Here is a 20,191-nt window from a genome sequence, read left to right as displayed (position 1 = left end):
TAAATTACAGAGATGGTATCGAGATGACTTTGCAACACAAACCTTCATGAACAGTAAATCTCTTTAAGATTAGACTGGGATGAAATGCAATAGCCCTGTTGCTATAATCCAGAATTGAAAGCAAAGGATGTTTGATTTCACCTTTCTGTGTGAGAACACCAACATTTCTCATGCCCTTTGTCTGCCAGATTTATTTAGATGGTAAAGCACGTCTGCGTGTGCAAAGTACCGAGCATAGTGAGAATCTGTAGGCATTACCAACATACAAATAATATCTACAAATACATTATTAAAAGTAGAACAAAAGGGAAGGGAGGCCATAGAACAAGATGGCATCCACAGATATACAGTATACACAATAACTTACAATCGGAAACAAACATGAATGCTTACTTTAAGAATCAGTGGCGACTATGCCAATTGATACTCATGCTCTAAGTATTCTAAAACATTAAAGATCTCCCACTAGACTGTAAAGAAACTTTTGCAAATTAGCAACATTACCCACATCTGAAGATATCAGTTTTCCATTTTAGTTGTATAATTATTTTGGCCAGTAGACTTGGTGCTCTCATTACCAGCATATATACATTAGGAAGTCTATATCACCTAAAGTAAATACTGTAACCACAAGTCTAATAGGAAACTACAGTAATTTGGGATGCTGCCTATATAGGAATGAAATGCTGACCTCATCAAAGTCAATAGGAGGCTTACCATTGACTTCACTGGGGCCAGAATTTCACTCCAGATTTTTATTCATAATTATTAAAGACCATGTAAATTGTGATCACAGTAAAAACCAACTTATGTTCTCAGTAAGGCAAATTCTCTTAATCAAGTGGAACATTCATATCTAAGGGCAGAATTTGATCCTAACGTACTTGGCTTGTTGAAGTAAAATATGACACCTCTCCTCAAGCTTTGCCTGACTGTGCTGGCAAGTTTTTCGTCCATAAAACCAGGTAAATCTATGGCTATTTAAAAAGAGTTTCTATTTACTTATAACAGTAAGACACCACTGATAACACAGTTATAGAGTATTATTAAAATTGGCCTTAATGTCCTCCAAATCTGGCAGTAGTTGCCCAGAAATGTGTTTTCATTTGTCATCTGTAATTGACCTATCTGAAGGTAATGGGGGGCTATTGAATAATTTGAGAGATTTTCAGCATCATAGTCAGATGACCCTGTTTTGGATATTAGAGTGTTTCGGATTAATGTTTATCTGGTTGGGGGAATGAATGGCTGAGAGCACAGATGATGACGGGGTAATGGAGTCTTCTGCATATATAGTAGCTGGTTCAGATTGGTCTCAGATCATTAGTGATTGAAAGTCATTGCCATTAGGCATGTGTTTTCACCTGTGCTGAGTACTGGACAGGTTACATTTGGCAATAACTGGCACCTTTCAGAAAGGAATCCAGAGATTAAATGGGTTGGAGACTGGACTATCCTCTAACCATAGAAGAGAGCTCTCCAAATGGGCCTTGAAGTATACATAGGCAAAGCAGTGTGAGAAAGCACCTACTGCCATCTCCACTGCTTGCCTCTGTTCTTTGGATAAAATAGTCCAATGGTTAGTCTATATTTTGTAAAAAAAATAATAATAAAAAAAAAGACATAACATCCATGTATTTTAAAGTACTAATAGGGAGGAATAAGGTATATACTACAATAACTATTAACACAGCTCCAGCTCCATCTAAAGATTAAAAAAACCCCTAAACCTTAATTGTTAGAATAATGCTTTTTCATTTTTGTCTTATGTTGTAGAAGTCAGTGCTCTTGTCAGATGACTGAGAAAATTATTGGACATCTCCTGGTACAGTAAGCTGTCAATAAACCTGTGTGTGTGTTTTTCCTGCCAGGTGCTGTTATATTACTTGGGAGAACCAATATGTTTCGCTTTAATCATCCCAAGGAAGCTGCCAAACTGAGGGAAAAAAGAAAGGTGAGTACCTGAGGAATTCAAATCTTTTAATAATTTTTGTTTCTAATATGTTTAAATATTAACTGGTTTAGATAATATTTCGCGTTGCTTTACATCAAAACAATTCATATTTTGTCAAGTAGAAAAAGTGATATTTCTGTAAGCACAGCAGTGTTTCTTTAATACTAGTAATAATCTTTTAATTCTATCTTCTGTTAGAGTGGACTACTGTCTTCCTTCAGTTTATCTATGACAGATCTTTCAAAATCTTGTGAAAACCTCTCAGCTGTCATGCTTTATAATCCAGGGTAAGTATATTCTAAACAGTAATTACACAAATAGCAATAATTCATTCTTGAAAGATAGTTTAAATGTATTTTTAAATATCAATTTAGATGACGTGTTCAGTTCATTAATTAACTTATTGTGTACACCATGATGTTTGTGCCAAAAATGTAGGATAAATTTTTTAAAAATTTCCAAAGTGACTTAAGCTCCTAAATCATTTTTGAAAATGGGATTTAGGCTATGAAGGTGCTACTAAAGTCACTTAAGTACTTTTGAAAATTTTACCTGTAAACCAAAATGTCTCCTTTACATAGGAGGAGAGCATTACTGCATTAGTGAGTAGCCAGTCCTGCCTGGAGCTCAGCCCCCAAACATGAGAACAGTCCTATTCTAGAGAGCAGCCTCGCACACCTAGGAGTTTGACACTAATAAAATTGCAATGTATGGAGTTCATAAGGCAAGTTTTGCCAGTGCAAACAAGACAGTTCAGTAGAATTCATGAGGTAGCAAATTTTCCATTTGTCCTAATTTCCCATGCAAGATATTTCTCTTTAAAAATTACATGTGTATAATTTATCCTCTCCAAACACAATATTTGACTGCAAATCACTCAAGGTTGCTCAAGTGCATGTAACAACAATAAAAGCATAATAAGGCCAGGAAATCAGTGTCTCAAGTCCCTCACCCAGCCCTTTCAACAGTAACAGTGACTTTGCTAACTCTGTATTATGACGCAAACATACCACCCAAAACACATGCTACTTCTCACCATCTCTACGCTTAACACGGAACCTTTAATTCTAATCAGGAGTAATGGATGTTCTGCGATTGTTCAGGTTATGGAACTGGTATTGTTTGAAATAGGTGGCTAATTTAGAGTATGGTGAATAGTTTTTGTCGCCAGTTTGAGTTACGTTTGCTGCTGATGATTATTAATGGAGGCAATTAATAGAATATAAAACTTTTATCATGTTTGAGGTTGTCGTTCAATGTTTGTACTTGAAGTGATTTACTGAAGAAGTATGGTGTTGTTTTTTGCTTTCTCAATAGCTAATGTTTTGCGTTGAGGGATAAAGTTGCATGAGTTTGAGAAGTGTTTAAAGTGGATTTGAAACAGGAGGGGGAAGCAGTCATCTTGCGAACCAAGCAGAAGGGAAAGCGATGAGAAAACATTGCTTATCCATGCCAAGGAGAGAAGGGGGATTCTGCTGGGGAGCAGCCATTTACCCAGGCCAGGGAAAGGAGAAGGATCCACTGCTTTACATCTTTACCCCTTACTTTAACCCCAGTATAGAACTAGAGGGAGTAGGGATTTGTGCTGCAGGTAGAGATGTCTTCTTCATTTTTCCCTCTCTGGATCTCCCAGCTCAAGCCCCATTCTCTCCCTGCCTCCCCCCAACCCCCCACTCCTGGCCTCCTTTCTCCCATGCCTCATGTCCCCTCTGAATGTCTGCAGAGGCAGGTTGGCAGCAGCTGAAGGCAGAAGTAGCTGATGTAACTTGACAGTTCTGTTGGCTAGTTCTGGTGTAACATAGGTTACCCCAAGTAAGGGGGACAAGAATGTGTTTAATTTTAAAATGTCGAAAGTGGCCTGTGTCTACTGTTATCCAAGAGTATGAGGGAATGAAAGAGAAGTTTGGAAATCATGGCAATTATTTTTAATTAGAATAACTCTCAGAAATTTGAGGAAACAGGATAGTCCAAAAAAGAAATAGACACTTCCTCTAAAAAAGCTAGTAAATATTTTACTGAAATGTTACAAAGAAAATTGTTCTCTAAAGAGTTGTAATGGTGTTTGGATACGGAGGGTTAAATTTTGAAGTCACTTTGGTAAATTTTACTCTAAATTGAATTACACACCTGAATAATGGGTTGTTTGTCCTCCATTGTATCTAACTCTTAACTATGGAGTCATTCTCCATGTCTCCCTGACTTGCAGGATAGGACATTTAGTGATAACTTCAGTTTAAATAATGCATTCAATTCTGTAGCTCATGTATAAAATCGTTGTTTGGTTTCCTTGACACACCCGTGATTATTGCTCTCTTTCCAGAAAGTTACTCTCAGAGAACTCAAGACACTGAACTGGTTGCTCATAAATTTCACGTTTATCTTTTCTGAGGGAGGTGAAAAAGAATTCTTAAAAAGTGGAAGTTTTCCCCAGCCTCCCAAAACAGATTGATCTAAAAAACTACTACTGACTTCTCTTAAGATTATTTCTTGTAAAGGGAGGGGGGAGGTTCTTGAAGAGCCCCTTGTTATAATTCTGCTTCTCCGTGCCTTTTCCAGACTATTATCCTGTTTGAACAGTGCTATGAACAAGGGAGTTATATCTCACGGTATTGACCACAACTTGGTAGTCAATGTAGACCAGACAAATTGTGTTCAAGGTTGTCTCACTCACAGTCATCAAACTTACGGTACAATTTTGTAGTATGGAAAAGTATGTGATGGGAGGGTTGGGAATGATTTTTCTATCCCCGGAGGAGTTCACTGCATCTCCAGATGCTGCCAAAACATGCCTGCCAGACAGAATTCCTTCTTTGACCTCATAAAATACTTCTGGCATAGACCAGATTGTATTCTGTGGCATGGAATTTTGGGCAGATCACCCCTGTCTTCTCTACAAGGTCTTCAAACCACTTGGGCCTCCCACTTCCTTTGACATTACACAAGTTGAATAGTGTCTTTGAACTGTTAATCTACTCAGTAATTTTCAGGAACAAAGTCTAAACAGCTTTCCCCAAAGAACACTGTGACGCTGGCAGACCAGGTGCGAGCTCATGCCAAGGCCCTAGGCTTCACTGAACACTGACAAATGCATAGCTGAAAACCAGTCTGGCTCACCAGTCTGGCGTGTTAGTATTGTTCAATAGATGTTAAGTTTATAAAAATGGGTTTAGTGTTTAGATTTTATGAAATGCTTGTAGGATGCTGCGTGTATTAATTTTGCTTATAACATCAGTGTACCCCATGTTTTAAGGTTATGTTAAAAGTTTGCATTGTAGTCCTCTGTAATTATGAGAGTCATCAAACAAGAAAGGAGCATTAATTAGTGTAGAAATGCTGGCTTCCTATGGAAGGTATTATGTTCTGCCCACCAAGAAGGCCCACGGAAAGCTAATGAGCCATTATGAAACATCAGAGAACAAAGACTTTGTTGATTGCTCCCCCACACCTGTGAAGAGGAGACAAGCAGGTGAACTCATCCCATCAGCTTGAACTCTGGGGGAAGGGAATAAAAATACCTGACAAGAAGGATCCTGTGCATGCCTATGCTGCTTGAACTCTGAGGGGTGAAGACTGCTAAACATAAGCAAGAGTTCCCTAGTGCTTGGCCTGGCTTGGCCCTGGAGGACGTATAAAGCTAGCGTATTGCAGCTATTACTTTTCTGTTGCTTTTTGGAGCCTAAGACTGTAACTCATTTGTGTGTGCGTGTTTACCTGCTTTAATCTTGTAATTAACTCTTGTTAGCTAAGAAAAGAAATAAATCTTTAGTTAGTTTATTGTAGGATTGGCTACAAGCTTTGTCTTTGGTGAAAGATCTAGGGTGCACTTGACCTGCGGTAAGTGACTGGTCCTTTGGGACTGGGAGTAACCTGAATATTGTTGTGATATTTGGTGTAAGGGACCATCTGTCACAATAGCAAGCGTGCCTGAGTGGCAAGATAGATCAGAGTAGCCAAGTGCACTCCATGTTAAGGTTGTTGTAGTGATTTAGGAGTTCACACTTGATACTTAGATGGTGAAATCTAAGTATAGAGCTCACAACCAGTTTGGAGTTTGTGCCCTACTTCTTAACAGTCTGTCCTAAGGTTGGTACTCATGCTTGTGAGCCACTCCAGACAGCTTGACACTCATGTATTCTTAACAGGATTCACATGCAACAGGTCAGTTGGGTTTAGAGATTATAACCTAGCTCTGATAAAAGTGTAAACTTAGTATTGAGAGCTTTAAAGGTTACACATTAGTCATAATGAATGAATCACAGTCATATGATGGTGTTGACAGAAAAGAGCTGGAATAGTTATGTAAGGAGAGGGGAATATCCCATAAAAAGAAAATTCCGGGAAAGCTTTGCTCATAAGTGCTGACCAGAGGGAGTCCAAGAACCTTTCTGCCCCAGGTGTTACAGAGGAAAACACTGCAGTTGAACTGGCCTGATTGTAGTACTGGGCAGCCCATAAAGAACATGAGCTCTGGAGACCTTGGTGAGATTTTGGATCAGGGAGACCAAAGGAAGCTGAGGAGAGAGCCCACCAAAAAACATGGAAGCTGAAAACAGGGCACACAAAAGGCAGCTGGAACCTCACACTTTTCAACTCAGAATACTGGAACACCAAAAGGAGCTTCCTCAGCAGGTGAGTATATTCTCCTCCTCCTCCCTTCTCCCCTCCACCAGCCCCCCCAGCATCATGGATAGGAGAAAGTCTGCCCATTTAATAAAGAGACTATTGCATTGAAGAGTACCTGCCCCCTTTGAAAAACTGTGTGGGATGCACAAATCCCAGAGGATAAGAAGATGCCTATCCTCTTAACCAGATTAACTGGGAAAGCCAGACAAGTTTTTAATGATCTGGAGGAAGGTGATGCTAAGGTGTATATGGAATGTAAAGAAAATATATTGAGAAGGTTTAAGATTACCCCTGAAGTACAGAAATCTCAAAATGTTTGACAATATCACTCATGTTAAATATGTGCATAAAATATGTAGTTTTCTGAGAAAATGGATAATGGGGGCTGGGGTTGAAGGTAATTATGAAAAACTGTTTGATCTGATGGCCCTGGAACAATTGTTATAGGTAAGGCTAAGATTTTGTCATAGATATTTTTAGTAACAGTCCATGGACAGCTCATGGGCAATAAACAGAAACTCACGGAAGCCTCTGTCCCTGACTTTCACTAAAAATATCCATGACAAAATGGGGAGGCAGGTTCAACACCCACTGCTGCTGGGGCTTAGAGTCCCCCACCGCTGCAGTGAGTGGGAGCTCTGGGGTCTCCCCACGCAGCGGCTGAGCAGCTCTGGGGGGTTCCCCGCCATCTGTGGTGAGTGAGAGCTCTGAGTTCCCACAGGGGCTGGGCTGCTGCGGGGTCCCCTTGCCCCCTGCAGTGGCTGGGAGCCCCAGGAGGTCCCCCCGCCACGGCTAGACAGCTGCAGGGTTCCCCCCACCAGGGCGGGAGCAGGGAGCTGCACGGGGTCCGTCTGAAGGTTCATCCTTGGGCAGAAAATGTCACAGAGGTCTCTGGAAGTCACAGATTTTATGACCTCCATGACATAATTGTCACCTTAGTTATGTATAGTTACAGATGAGATAAAAGCAGCCATCTGTGACAAAAAACCCTCAACAACCTACCATAGTTTTAGAGGCTGCACAAATTGCTGGTGAATACATTAAATCGAGAGCTCAGGAGGGTGCAAATCCCAGGGGAAGGAAAATCCCCATGTCACCCAGAGTAAGGAGGAGGAGGAAATTGGAAATAAACCTAACCCCAACTTTGATTAAAAAGAAAAAGAAAAAAAAAAAAAAAAAAAACCCAAGGGAGCCCAGGTTTTAAAGCCCTCTACCAAAAGGGAAGGCAAGGTGTTTGCCATCACTGTTGGCCGCTTAAACTTAAGGTAACCCCATGACCCACACCCCTATCTGCCACAATGAGTGCCACTACCATCGCTTCAGAGGCAGCATCAGAGGAGGTATTTGGTCCAGTGAACTATATTAAGACTCACCCACTGAAACCTCCTCACTCAGGCGCAGGGATGCCTGTGGCATCCCGGCCTACTCCACCTCACGGCTTGGTATTTTGATTGGGCATGCGTGTAGATAGAGCATGCTCTATTCCAGTGCACGACATCCTCGTGCACAGCAGGAGACCATTGACCAAAAAGGCGAAATGGAAGCACTTCACCGCCTGGGTGCACCGTTGCCATTACCCTGTGGACTTCATCTCCATTCCCTTCCTCCTAGACTATCTTCTCCAACTTAAGCTGACAGGCCTCACCCACTCCTCCAGCCGGGTCCATCTGGCAGCACTCAGTGCCTTCCTCCCTGCTGTGGACGGTTCCTCTGTCTTCACTCACTTGGCCACCGTTCACTTCCTTAAAGGCCTGGTCAAGGCCTTTCTACTGGTACATAAACCTACCCACTCTGAGGACCTGAACATCATCCTCTCTGCCCTCACTAAATTACCCTTTGAGCCTTTCGCAACCTGCTCCCTCCCATCTCTCCATGAAGATGATCTTGGTGGCAGTCACTGCGGCACATTAGCGAGCTGGAGGCTATGATGATTGAACTCCCGCACACCGTCTTCCACAAAGATGAAGTCTCCCTATGCCTGTACCTCAAATTTCTCCCCAAGGTGATCTCTCCATTCCTCCTCAGCCAAAGCATCCTCCTTCCGATCTTCTACTCCAAACGGCCCACCTCCCCCCGGGTGAAAATGCTGCGTTCTCTGTAAGTCTGTCGGGCACTGGCCTTCTACCTGTAACGCACCCATGTCTTCCGGGCTTCACCCAGGCTCTTCATCACCATCATGGAATGCTGCAGGAGCCAGGCCCTCTCCTTGCAATGCGTCTCTAAATGGATCTCCCATTGCATTGTGGAACGCTACACCCTTTCTCACGCCTCCTCTCCCACCTGGAGCTCTGTCCATACCTTTAGCGCTCACTATGCCACTGCAGCAGCAGCGGCGGTGGATGCGACTGTTGGCCAAGCCATCCTGCAGACTCTGACTTCACGCAAGTCCATGCACCCACCTCCACACTGAGTACTGCTCACCACTCTCCCACATCTAGAATCCATATAGGAACCATCACTCGAAGAAGAAGAGATTACTTACTGTAACTGGAGATTGTGTGGTCCCTACTTGGATTCCAATATCTGCCCTCCATCCCCTCTGCTGTGGACTTCGTTACTTGCGATTAAGAGAGATACTGGACTGGTGTGGACCCTCATGGCCTCTTACAGCCTTGGGCACAGACATGCAGAAGAAGCACGTGCGGGTCAAGAGAAAGTACAGCTGAACAGTTCTGGCTCTGGCACATGCGCACCCATGTCTGGAATCCAAATAGGAACCACACATCTTGAAGAACCTTCAGTTACAATAAGTAACCTCCTCGTATTGTAGCAAGGTCAATATGTTACCTGTAGAGTTCATAGATGTCTAGCCAGGTGCAGATAGAAAAGAGTGCCCTAGGCTACAGCTACTTTCTTAGCATCCAGAAGCAACCAAGAACGTAGGAAGTTTTCTTAATTATGAACCTTTATTACAAAAGGCAGCCACGCTCCCTCATTCACTAGTTACTGGTATAATCTTCACCTGTTCATATAGTGTGTGTAGTGAGGCAGAGTAGCCTCCTCCAGTCCAGAGGGGGTTAATTTCCCTTGGGAAGCTCAGCTAACCTCACCCCACTTGCAGGAAGTGCAGGGGTGGTGCAGGAAGTAAAAGAGTTGGGCCCTGCAGCTCAGTTGCCACTGTACCAGGGAAGGAGGCAGATGTCTCTCACAGAGACGAGTCCTCAGAGAGGTCCAGGACTGGTAGCGGAGAAGACTGGCAACCCACTGCCCCAGGGAACAGAAGACCCAGGGAGAGATCAGAGGAAGGGCTGCCTGATCCTGAGTCCGGGAGTGACTGAGTGACACCAACAGAAACTGGTAGGAAGTAGCTGTGGGAAACAAGACTTTGGTCCGGTTGTGCTGATGGGATGCGAGGTAGCAATTGCCTGTTTCCTTGCTGACCCTGCGATGGGATCACCCACCACCATTAAGGGCCTGGGCTGGGACCCAGTGAAGCAGAGTGGGCCCAGGTCCCCCTACCCTACCCCATACCCAGTGGTTGTCCGGGCACAAAACATTAGGCCAAGCTGCCCGAGACAGTGACTATGGGTCGCTTAGCCCACATCCCCAAAGGAGCCTGAGACAGAGATTGGTTGTTGCCAGCCCCAGCCAGAAAACTATGGGCTATAGACTGTTTGGTTGCTCTGCCCCATCTAAAGGGCTGGAGTCCCAGACTCTGTTTGGCCCAGCCAGGAGGCTGAGGCTATAGACTGTTTCATTGCTCAACCTCCACACCCTGAGGGGTCACAGACTTATGCTATACACCGACTAGGGACTGGGGATCCCTGCTGATGGGTGATGTGCTGGGTCCTCCAGTGGGAGTGGGAAATATGTGGCTGCAAGTCAGGCCACCATGACAAACTTCCAGCTGGCCTACAAACTCCCCGCAGCCACCGAGAGGGGGCGTCATAACTTCGAAAGGGAGAAGCCCTAAAGTGTGTGTTTGCACATGGTACTGTATCTAAACTGCACCAGGCTGTGTGGATTCTGCAGTACTCTGGTGTAGCAGATTGGAGATTGAGGCACAATAATTAAATGTGAAGGCTTTTATTGAAATAAATGTGAGAAAGAATAGTGCAATAAGTAACCGTTGCCATTGCATTAATTATTTAGACATGTAATTTACTGCTCAGTTTCCAGTGTGCCACAGATTTTTGCATTGATTATGCATAATTATTATAGGCGAGGCTGATAGTATTGCCCATTAGTGAGGCTGCACTACACTGTAAGACTTATTATAAGACCCTGATTCATTTACTTGTAACTTTGTCAAACTTTAGCTGTTTGGGCTGATATGTTACATGCTGGTTAGAAACTGTCAGCCAAAACAGTTCAGCTCTTTATGACCACGTGGTTTGGGACAACGTGCCCATCTTAAAAAAATTTGGAGACATTTTTTTCCCTTGAAAAGCTGTAGGCCTCCGTGCTTTAGAGTAGGGACTTAAAATTTGGCAGAGGGATGGCCTTGTGTTAGGGTTTTTCCAATCCCCATGAAAATCTGCCCAAATTTGGCCAAGTTATAAACCAGGAATCTCAAAGTCCTGGCCCGCGGGCCACCTGCGGTGCAAGAACCTCCCCACTGCGGCCCGCAGAGGAGAGACACATGCTGCCACGCTGTCAGCAATATCTGCTGCAGGCGCCGCCCCCGCATCTCTCATTGGCTGGGGGAGAGGGACAGAGATACCATCATTAGTTGCCGGGCAGAATCAGCCATAGAAGCAGCATCATTAGTTGTCGGGCAGAGTCAGTCATGGAGGCAGCGTCACTTTTTTCCACAGTGAATATAAACAAGTCAAAATACTGAACACAGCTATCTGATGCACACCTTGCTGCAATCCTGAAGTTTCAACTGCTCAGTCACTGAGGCCAAACATCAACAAACTAACAGAACTGAAGCGCTGCTAGGTGTCTGGCAAACACTAAAAACTCTGGCAAGTGAAGAATTGTATAAAGTTGTATGACAGTTTTTTATTATTTCTAAGAAATTTTGAAATAAAAAATCTTCAGTGATGTTATTGGCCCCCTGGGAGGATTTGAGGACTGTCCCTGGCCCTAAGGTAAACTGAGTTTGAGACCCCTGTTATAAATCTTTGGAAAAATTCACATTTCATATGCGCTCAATAGAGACTTAGATTTTAGCAGCTAAAAACTCTGGGGATTCTGTCCATATGTCTAGCCTAGCGCTGAGCAGGATTTTCTTTGCTGTTGCAGGTCTGGGCTGTTGTGGGCTAGGCTGGGCACCATAACTGAGAGCAAGGAGGCTCTGTCTTGTGCGCCCAGTGTCCCGCCACCTTGGCTGAAGGCAGCTGCCACATTGGAATGTAGAGGGGACAAGAGTCAGACCTGGGGGTGGAATATTGAGTAGATTAGGACAAGGAGCCTCAGGCACGGGAGAAACTGAGATTGGAGGCTGGCAGGGGAGTGGAAAGGGGGATGAAATTTGGGCCTGGGAGCTGCGGTCTGTGGAGTCTGGTACTGGTTAAGCAAGAGAATGGGATTGTGAACTAGGTAGGGGTGACTACGTCTGGTAGGGCACAGTGGCTGAGACTGGGGGCTGAGGCAGGAGCTACGTGGGAAATTGGGATTAGGAGCAAATAGGGCAGAGGGAAGGAGGTTGGGGGATGGCGATGCACGGAGATTGGATGAGGAGTCTGGGGAGGGAGACTGGGACTCAGAGCCAGTGGGAATGAGGAACATGAGGGAAGGGTTGGGAAAGAGAGAACCTGATCAGAGGAGGAGTCAGGAAGCAGGGAACTGGGACTGGCTGGGTAAGAAGGGTGGGGACAAGGAGCTGGGGTGGGGTAGGTATAAACTGGGGATGGCTAGGCCAGGAGACTGGGTCTGTGAGTAGGGAGAAGACTGGGACAAGGTACAAGGGGAACAACTGGAACAGGGAGTCCAGGGATGAAGATTAGGATAGGCTGAGCAGTGAGGCTTGGTCTGAGATGAGAAGCATGAGGAGTGGAGATGGGGCCTGCCAAGGTGAGAATTGGACTAGGACAAGGAGCCAGCCTGAGAAAGAGACAATATTGGGACAAGGAAAGTTTGGAGGGGATGGGGTAGAAGGAGTCAAGTTTGCAGGTAACGAGCAGAATCATCTGTGCCCACTGCAGCACTTCCCTACCATAACCAGGAATGGAACCCAAGGTTTCTGAGTCTCACAATTCCTCTGCTGTCAGCAAATACTTAAAAAACCTATTGGCAAAGTGTGTATTTCTTCCCCTCTAGTTCTGCTCTGCACAAAGGATGACAACCTACTACTGCTGTCTGTTACTCCAATAGCTCAAGCATGTAGTGGATTTAAGGGTTCCAATCCTGCTGCTGGTGGTGTCTGTATGATGCCGCACTATGAATTTGTTTGATTTTCAGTTTGCTGTTTTAAAAACCTAGCTAACTGTACACAAACTGTTAAAAGAACAGTATTAAGTTTGTAAATCAAGCACTCAAAAGTTAAGAAATTCCAAAATTAAGGTTGCCTGGGAATAAAATAATATATGATCATGTAATTAAAGTCTGTATCATAATGCGTAAACAAAAGGAGGCCAAATTAAGGTCACACAGAAAACCTTAATTCTTGCATTTCCTTGACTGTGCAAGCTTAATTTTTTAACATAGATTTTTTGTGTATAAAATGTATGCTTACCCTTTTTATGCAAACTGAGATTCTGCACCACAATTATGAGGCAAAGATTTGATTCCACTGCAAAATCCACCATTGCAGACTCCGCATTGATAAGGAGATATGGAGGTTATGAAATTGACAAGGTGAGGAACATCCAATAGCTCTCCATCTGAGCTAGTCATCCTGCTTGAAAATAGATCTGCATGCTTGTAAGGCAGATTCCCACACGTGTGAAAGCTAATTAGCCCTATTGTTGACCTACCCTTGTATGATGATTTGCAACTGAGATTATCCACTGTAGTTACTTCCTATAAACTTTATCACAATTTAATATTGGTGCTAATGGGAAGACTGTAGGAGAAGATGTAGCATCAAAACAATATGCCAGTGTAAGTTAATGGCACTCATGTCATGAAGTCTGTGTCCAAAAAATATTTCCAGTCTACACAGATCATATTATGATGTCAAGATGAGATTGGCATCTTAGGTTACCTTTGATTTAAATGGGCACTGTGAGGATGAATATTGTATATTTAAGAATTTATTTAAAAATCTTTAAAAAAACCCCAAAGATATTTACCCTCCTTGTTGTGCTCTTTCTCGATGTATTTTTTTCAGCGTACAGGGTAAAAATTATCCCTGAAGATGAAATATGGCATGTCCTTGGTTGTCTCCTATGCTGCGATTATTTTTTACCCTCTTCCTCCATAGGGAAGAAGGACCTAGAGGCATGTTTTAATTTCCCACATTCATACATTTAGGAGACTTTGTGTTTTTAAGGCTCTTGCAGGTTACAGCTAAAGAGGCAGAGAGACCTCAATATTCATTTAAGAATCAAAACTTCCTTTACCATCTTTTATGCCTTCATCTATCCAGTTCTAACAGTCATTTTCACAAGAAATAAGTATTAAAAATTCACATTAGTAGATAAAATAAAACATTATTTTAATTTAAAAGAGTTCAAAACTTTTTATGTTGTAAAGATGCAATTAGTGTATACTAACATTTGGGAATACTTTTCCAAAACAACACGTTGAAGATACAGAAGTGTGAAGCAGTGAGAGATGAAGTTCTCCGTGGGTTCATAAATGTAGTTCATATTAAAATTTAAAGGTTTGAAATTTTATATGGTTCAAATCTCTCTTGTCTCTATCCCACTATCTGGATAGGAGTGATTTGAAGTGCTCTTTTGCCTTCCATCTTCGATTGATTTCTACAAGGCCTGTTACTTTCATGGTCTTTCTCGGGTTCAGCAATTTATAACATAAGGTAGCTATAACTGGTAGCTAACTTTACAGTTTCTATAGATTGCAATAAACAGCTTGTAAGGTCCGGTCTCTTGGACAATCAATGGCAGAAGAGCCTGTGGGTTTCTGTTCTCATTTTCTGAGATAACTTATAAATTCAGAGTTGCATATTGCTCGCCCCACTAATGAAGTTGGGTTCCTATTTCTGAGAACAATTTGGAGGTCATCCCCTGGACCCTGTGAAGTACCTGTGCCATAGGAGGTTTCATTTTAAGATTATATTGCTCTCTCTTGGATTCTGTCTAAAGTAGCAAGTAGTTTTTTAAAAAAACATTTGGATTCTAATAGGGCTGTCAAGCGATTAAAAAAATTAATCGCGCTTAATTGCAGTTTTAATCACACTTTTAAACAATAATAGAATGCCATTTATTTAAATATTTTTGGATGTTTTCTACATTGTCAAATGCATTGATTTGAATTACAACACAGAATACAAAGTGTACAGTGCTCACTTTATATTATTTTTATTACAAATATTTGTGCTGTAAAAAAGATAAAAGAAATAGTATTTTTCAGTTAACCTCCTACAAGTACTCTAGTGAAATCTCTTTATCATGAAAGTTGAATTTACAAATTTAGAATTATTGTTATTTTTACATAATAAAACAATGTAACACTTTAGAGTCTACAAGTCCTTTAGAGCAGAAGCAGAGTCTGTGAGAACAGGGCGGACGGGGGGCGTTAACTGCGATTAATTGACAGCCCTAGATTCTAATAAAATTTGTAACGACCTGAAGTTGATCTTAAAACACTTTGCTCGAGCTAGTTTAACCAGCTCTGCTTTCAAAGCAGGTTGATATTCTGGATCCTAATTTAAGGAGCAGGTGGAATTGGAATAGGGTGGACAATAAGTCCTACCTTTCTCTTTCTTCTCTAGGTGGAAACACAGCTTTAAATGTAAACTCTTTGCTTTTTAGAGTCTCACGCCATATAAATTCAGCAAGGTAGTATAAAGAGCTTTGAATAGCCAGCTTGTTAAATTTTAGTGGCTATTAATGCAGATAAGCTTATTTGCTTTCCTGCTCCTGATGTGTCTTCAGAATGTGCCCTTGCATCCTAATGCTTATCAGAATTACTGTATATGCGCATACAGTAGAACCTCAGAGTTACGAACATCTTGGGAATGGAGATCATAACTCTGAAATGTTCATAACGTTGAACAAAACATTATGGTTCTTTCCAAAGTTTACAAGTGAACATTGACTTAATGCAGCTTTGAAACTTTACTATGCAGAAGAAAAAATGCTGCTTTGAGCCATCTTAATTTAAATGAAACAAGCACAGAAACAGTTTCCTTATACCTTGTCCAAACTTTTTTTAAATTCTGCCTTTGTTTTACTAGTTTGTTTAACATAGTACTGTACAGTATTTGCTTTTCTTTGGGTTTTTTTGGTCTCTGCTGCAGCCTGAGTGTGTACTTCTGGCTCAAATGAGATGTGTGCTTGACCAGTCAGTTTGTAACTCTGACGTTCTTAATTCTGAAATTCTACTGTACTAGGCTACTTTATGCACTTGTAACAGCACTTGTTTTATTCTCAGTTGACAATCAAGTGTTGCAATAAATACCTGGATGCAGTAAGTGTACATCCATTATTTTTTTTCTACTTCAGAAGACTTGTGCGTAAATGTGGGTCTTTGAAGGCTATCTGCAAGTTCTCCTTCAGCTCGGAAACAGCTCGAGCCCTTCTGTAAGCTATACCAAGGCTACTGAATGAACGTGTGTCAGTTAATCTTTGTATGAAAGAATAAAAGGATAAAAGGTAGTTTGGGAGTGGGGGGATTAGCTACCTTTTAAAGAATAAAAGCTTGGGAGTGACGTGAACAGGGTAACAAAATAAAGGAATGAAATAGGTAAAGAGAAATACATAGAAAGTAAGAAAAGGAAAGTGGAAGGGAGAAGTAGAGAAAAGATACAATAAGAAAATACAAAAGAGGAATGGGATATGATATACAAAGAAGATATAAAAGAGTAAGGGGAAAATATTAAGATGGGGAATAACTTCTATTGCCTCAGTGAACAGAAGAGATGAAAGATGTAAATTGCTATTTTTTTTAAATTGTACCTTGGCAAATAGCGTAGCTGAAGTCGGCATATCTTAGGTTGATTTACCTGGCCGTGAGGACGGCGGCAAGTCGACCGCTGCCGCTCCCCCGTTGACTCCGCTTCCACCTCTTGCCGCGGTGGGAGTTCCGGAGTTGACTGCAGATCGATCGGGGATCGATTTATTGCGTCTACACGATAAAATCAATCCCCGATCGATCACTACCCGCCAATCCGGTGGGTAGTGTAGACCTGCCCCTTGTCAACATTGCAGTTATTTAACTGCTTAAGTGTTTGGTGCATTGGCATGACATTTCATAATAGCATTGATACTGCAGCTAAACTGGACAATGAGACAAACCAAAGGTGCAAAACAGGTAACAATAGCAAATTTGGTGCATTATTATGAAGGCAATTGTCATCTTTTGTGGCCTTAAGGCTTAACATAATTGAATGTATTATGTATATTTAAAACTGAGAATTACCATATTGCATTATAAAAAAAAAAAACACCTCTTTCAAATTAGTTTTTTTCAGTAGCAGAGCCAGAACTTTATCTAGGTTTACTAGTATGACAGTAATGTAGTCAAAATTAGTGATTACTTTTAAAAAGCTCAACAATTGCCAACAGTGTTACTTGAGACAGATTAGTCCATCCAAAACAGGCTATAATTGCATTATCCTAGATACACTGTGTGGTAACTGTTGCTAAATGTTGACTGATTACTGGAGATTGCTGTACTTTCTACTTATTTTCTATGTAAATGGGTCTTTCTCTGCTGTTTTCATACAGTGAGAATTTTGTGTGCCTCATAAAGAGAGAACCTTTTGTATAATAATGCAGTTCCCTAAGGAATTTTTTAGGGATTCTTTTTATTCGGTTATGATGCCTTCAGGCAGGGCTAGTTTTACTCTTGTTGTCGATCTGTAAAATGTAGTACCACATTAAATAAAATGTTGGTTTAATGTCCAAAATGTTTTGTTCTGCTTATTTTCACCCTTCGTCTCTTATCCGGTGTCATTCAACACTACTTCAGCTAATAAGCTATGGCTAAAAGAGAGCTTTTGCTCATAGATTTACGTTGAAGCTTTTACTTGAGAAACTTGTGTAAGTTACATTTTATTATAACTTTAAAACCACTTATGAGGAAACCTTGATCTTGCCATAGATTTAGCTTTTTTAGTTGGGGTGCTAAACTAGTATTGTAACATCTTTGTAGTCTTACCAGCACTCAGTCTTGCCTACATAGTTGTGCATCAATAACAGTACACGTTGTGCTGCCTAAATTAAGCTATTGGAGTATTGTGCTAGTAAGAATTGGCTTAATTTACTCTGCAGCATGTACTGAAAGTCTTATTTTTTTCAGGGATAATGATGTCCATTTAACTCCAAATAAATCAGATTAAATTCCAGTGTTGGAATTGTGCAAAAGAACAAAGGCAGCTTTTAATCCTTATTTTAAAGTTAATGTAGAATTTCTTCATTTTGATTATACTACTCATGATTTTAGTAACTAATGTATGTTAAGGAAATATAAGGATTTTTTCACTGAAGAAAAATGAAGAAAAACAAGTTACTGTGCTTATGCATGTAAAATTGACAGTGACATGGTCGTAGTGCTGAACTTTCTTTTCTTTTCTTTTTTTTAATGTACTTTCTATGCATTTGAAGCTGATTTTAGTAGTTTAGTTTCACCTAACACACTCCAAATGCTACCAACAAATAATAGAGGATGTGGAAACAAACAGCTATAAATCATATAAACTTCAGCTGACCTTTTCGTTGGTCTCTCTTGGGAAATTAATAGTGTCAGAGCATTTTTGAAGGGCTCTGAGGGAGAAAGCTTTTCCACTGATGGATCACTGAGTTGATGGTTTGCAATTCTATAGTACTCTTTTATCCTTAACCATTGATGAGGTGGCCTATATACACTGCCCTCTCTGGCATTCCCTTCAGAGTCGTCTGGTTCACAGATGGCCTGCAACAACTGAAAGAGGAAGGAGACGATGAGAGCTAGAACGATGATGGAAGGCTCGGAGGGCAACTGATCAACTCATAAAGAATTTAAAAACTCTTATGCAGTAGTTGTGTGGGAAGGCAAGTAGAGGTTCTTTGTCTCTAGGAAGGATTTTGCAAAATTCTCAGTCAGTTTTGTTTTGGGTTGTAGACGGCTTGGTGAATCCTGGCTGTGTCCACCTGAGTGGTGATTTGAGTACTTTCTGTTGAAAGGAAATTGTTGTTTTATGGGTAAACTGCATTCTGATTCAGGCCAAACTTGGTGCATCTTTGTCACTAGGAGGCAAATGTTACCTCATCTGTGCTTGAGTTTTTATCAGTGGCACTCTCAGGTACTGAAAGTGTTGGGAGAACATGAATCCATGTCTTTACTAGTTGCAGAAGGCCAGCAGGGAAATGCTTACCCTTGTATTGATGGAAATTGTCAACATTTCCTTGTGAGAGAAGCTGGCAATCTGGTTCATTTAAGAGTCTTTGGTATGACCTATGCTTAGTGATACATGAAAACCAAATGCCAGATATTTAGCTGGTTTAAATCAGCCTAGCTCCATTGAAATCACCAGTATACCAGTTTACACCTGGCTCCAAGTATTCATGCTGGCATTAGATCTCTTAGCTGTCTTTGATACTATTGACAACGAAGTTATTTTGACATGCTTTTGACCTTGATAAGAGTTGATAGTATTGCTTTAGGTGGGCTTGGTCCAAAGAGGAACTGCTCTTCTACCTATAGGCTGCTCTTGTATGAAGTTCCCCGAAGTCCATTTTTGTCCTCTCCTTTGAATAATATGTATATGAGTCCACCAATAAGGAAGCATATGGTTGTGTTGTTGTTTTTAGTATGCAGTTTACTAGCTGTATGTAGTATGACCCCGACAGTGCGCTTGAGTTCCTTTCCCATGTCTGGTTGAGGTGTTAGTGTGACGGAGTTAACTGTCTGAAGTTTACCAGTCCTGGTAAAACAGAGGTGAAATGGAGGAAGGCAATGAGAAATATAGCAAATTTATGTCTCTCAGTATCTGTCAGGCACGCTTCCGCACTGTATTACCTGTGTCCGCAATCCGATAGTCTAGTTATATTCCTGGTTCTTGTTGGATGGTCATCGTTTATTGGTACCCAAGGCAACTTTTCACTTTCATTTTTTGAAGAGGTTGCATCCTTTCTTTCTGTTACAGACTACACTGTTGTAATTCATGCTTTTTATTATCCTGACACTAGACTGCAGCATTGTGCTATATTTAACCCCATTTCTGAGCTAAAATTAAAGCAGAATATGGCAACATGCCGAAGTGAAGTGTTCCATCACGACCATATACAGCCAGTGTTTCGTGATCTGCTCTGGCTTCTTGTGTGTTTATGGATGGAGTTCTGGGTGTTGGCATTGACCTATAAAGTGCTAAGTAGCTTAAGGTCTGTCTTCTGGAGAGACCTCTTCTCTTCCTGTACCATACTACTGAAGTTGAGATCAGCAGAGGCACACTAGGTAGACATCCCCTTGAGGTGAACACAAATGGCTTATTGGTGAGATAATCTTTGTGAGGATTCTATTCCTCATGTTGGCCTACAATAACTCAAACCTGTTGATGATTAGGGCATGCTTATCCTCTTTAATGGAGCTTTTGAGGATGAGGGATGATTAAGGCTAAGA

The 20,191-nt window shown here is 41.6% G+C and overlaps 1 protein-coding gene across 5 annotated transcripts in view; it reads left to right on the top strand.

The window, feature by feature from the left end:
* The window catches only part of KIF16B (kinesin family member 16B), a 217,322-nt gene that overhangs the window by 105,970 nt on the left and 91,161 nt on the right, over window positions 1–20,191 (top strand). For all 5 annotated transcript variants that reach the window (XM_054023261.1, XM_054023262.1, XM_054023258.1 and 2 more), the window contains exons 16-17: window positions 1,872–1,954; window positions 2,153–2,241. In XM_054023261.1, the coding sequence (XP_053879236.1) occupies window positions 1,872–1,954; window positions 2,153–2,241 (172 nt within the window). The remainder of the gene's footprint in view (window positions 1–1,871; window positions 1,955–2,152; window positions 2,242–20,191) is intronic.

Source organism: Malaclemys terrapin, chromosome 3, assembly GCF_027887155.1.
Source record: "Malaclemys terrapin pileata isolate rMalTer1 chromosome 3, rMalTer1.hap1, whole genome shotgun sequence".
Taxonomy (NCBI): domain Eukaryota; kingdom Metazoa; phylum Chordata; order Testudines; family Emydidae; genus Malaclemys; species Malaclemys terrapin.
The sequence above is the reverse complement of the archived record's forward strand: the minus strand, read 5'-3'. Positions and strand labels throughout refer to the sequence as shown.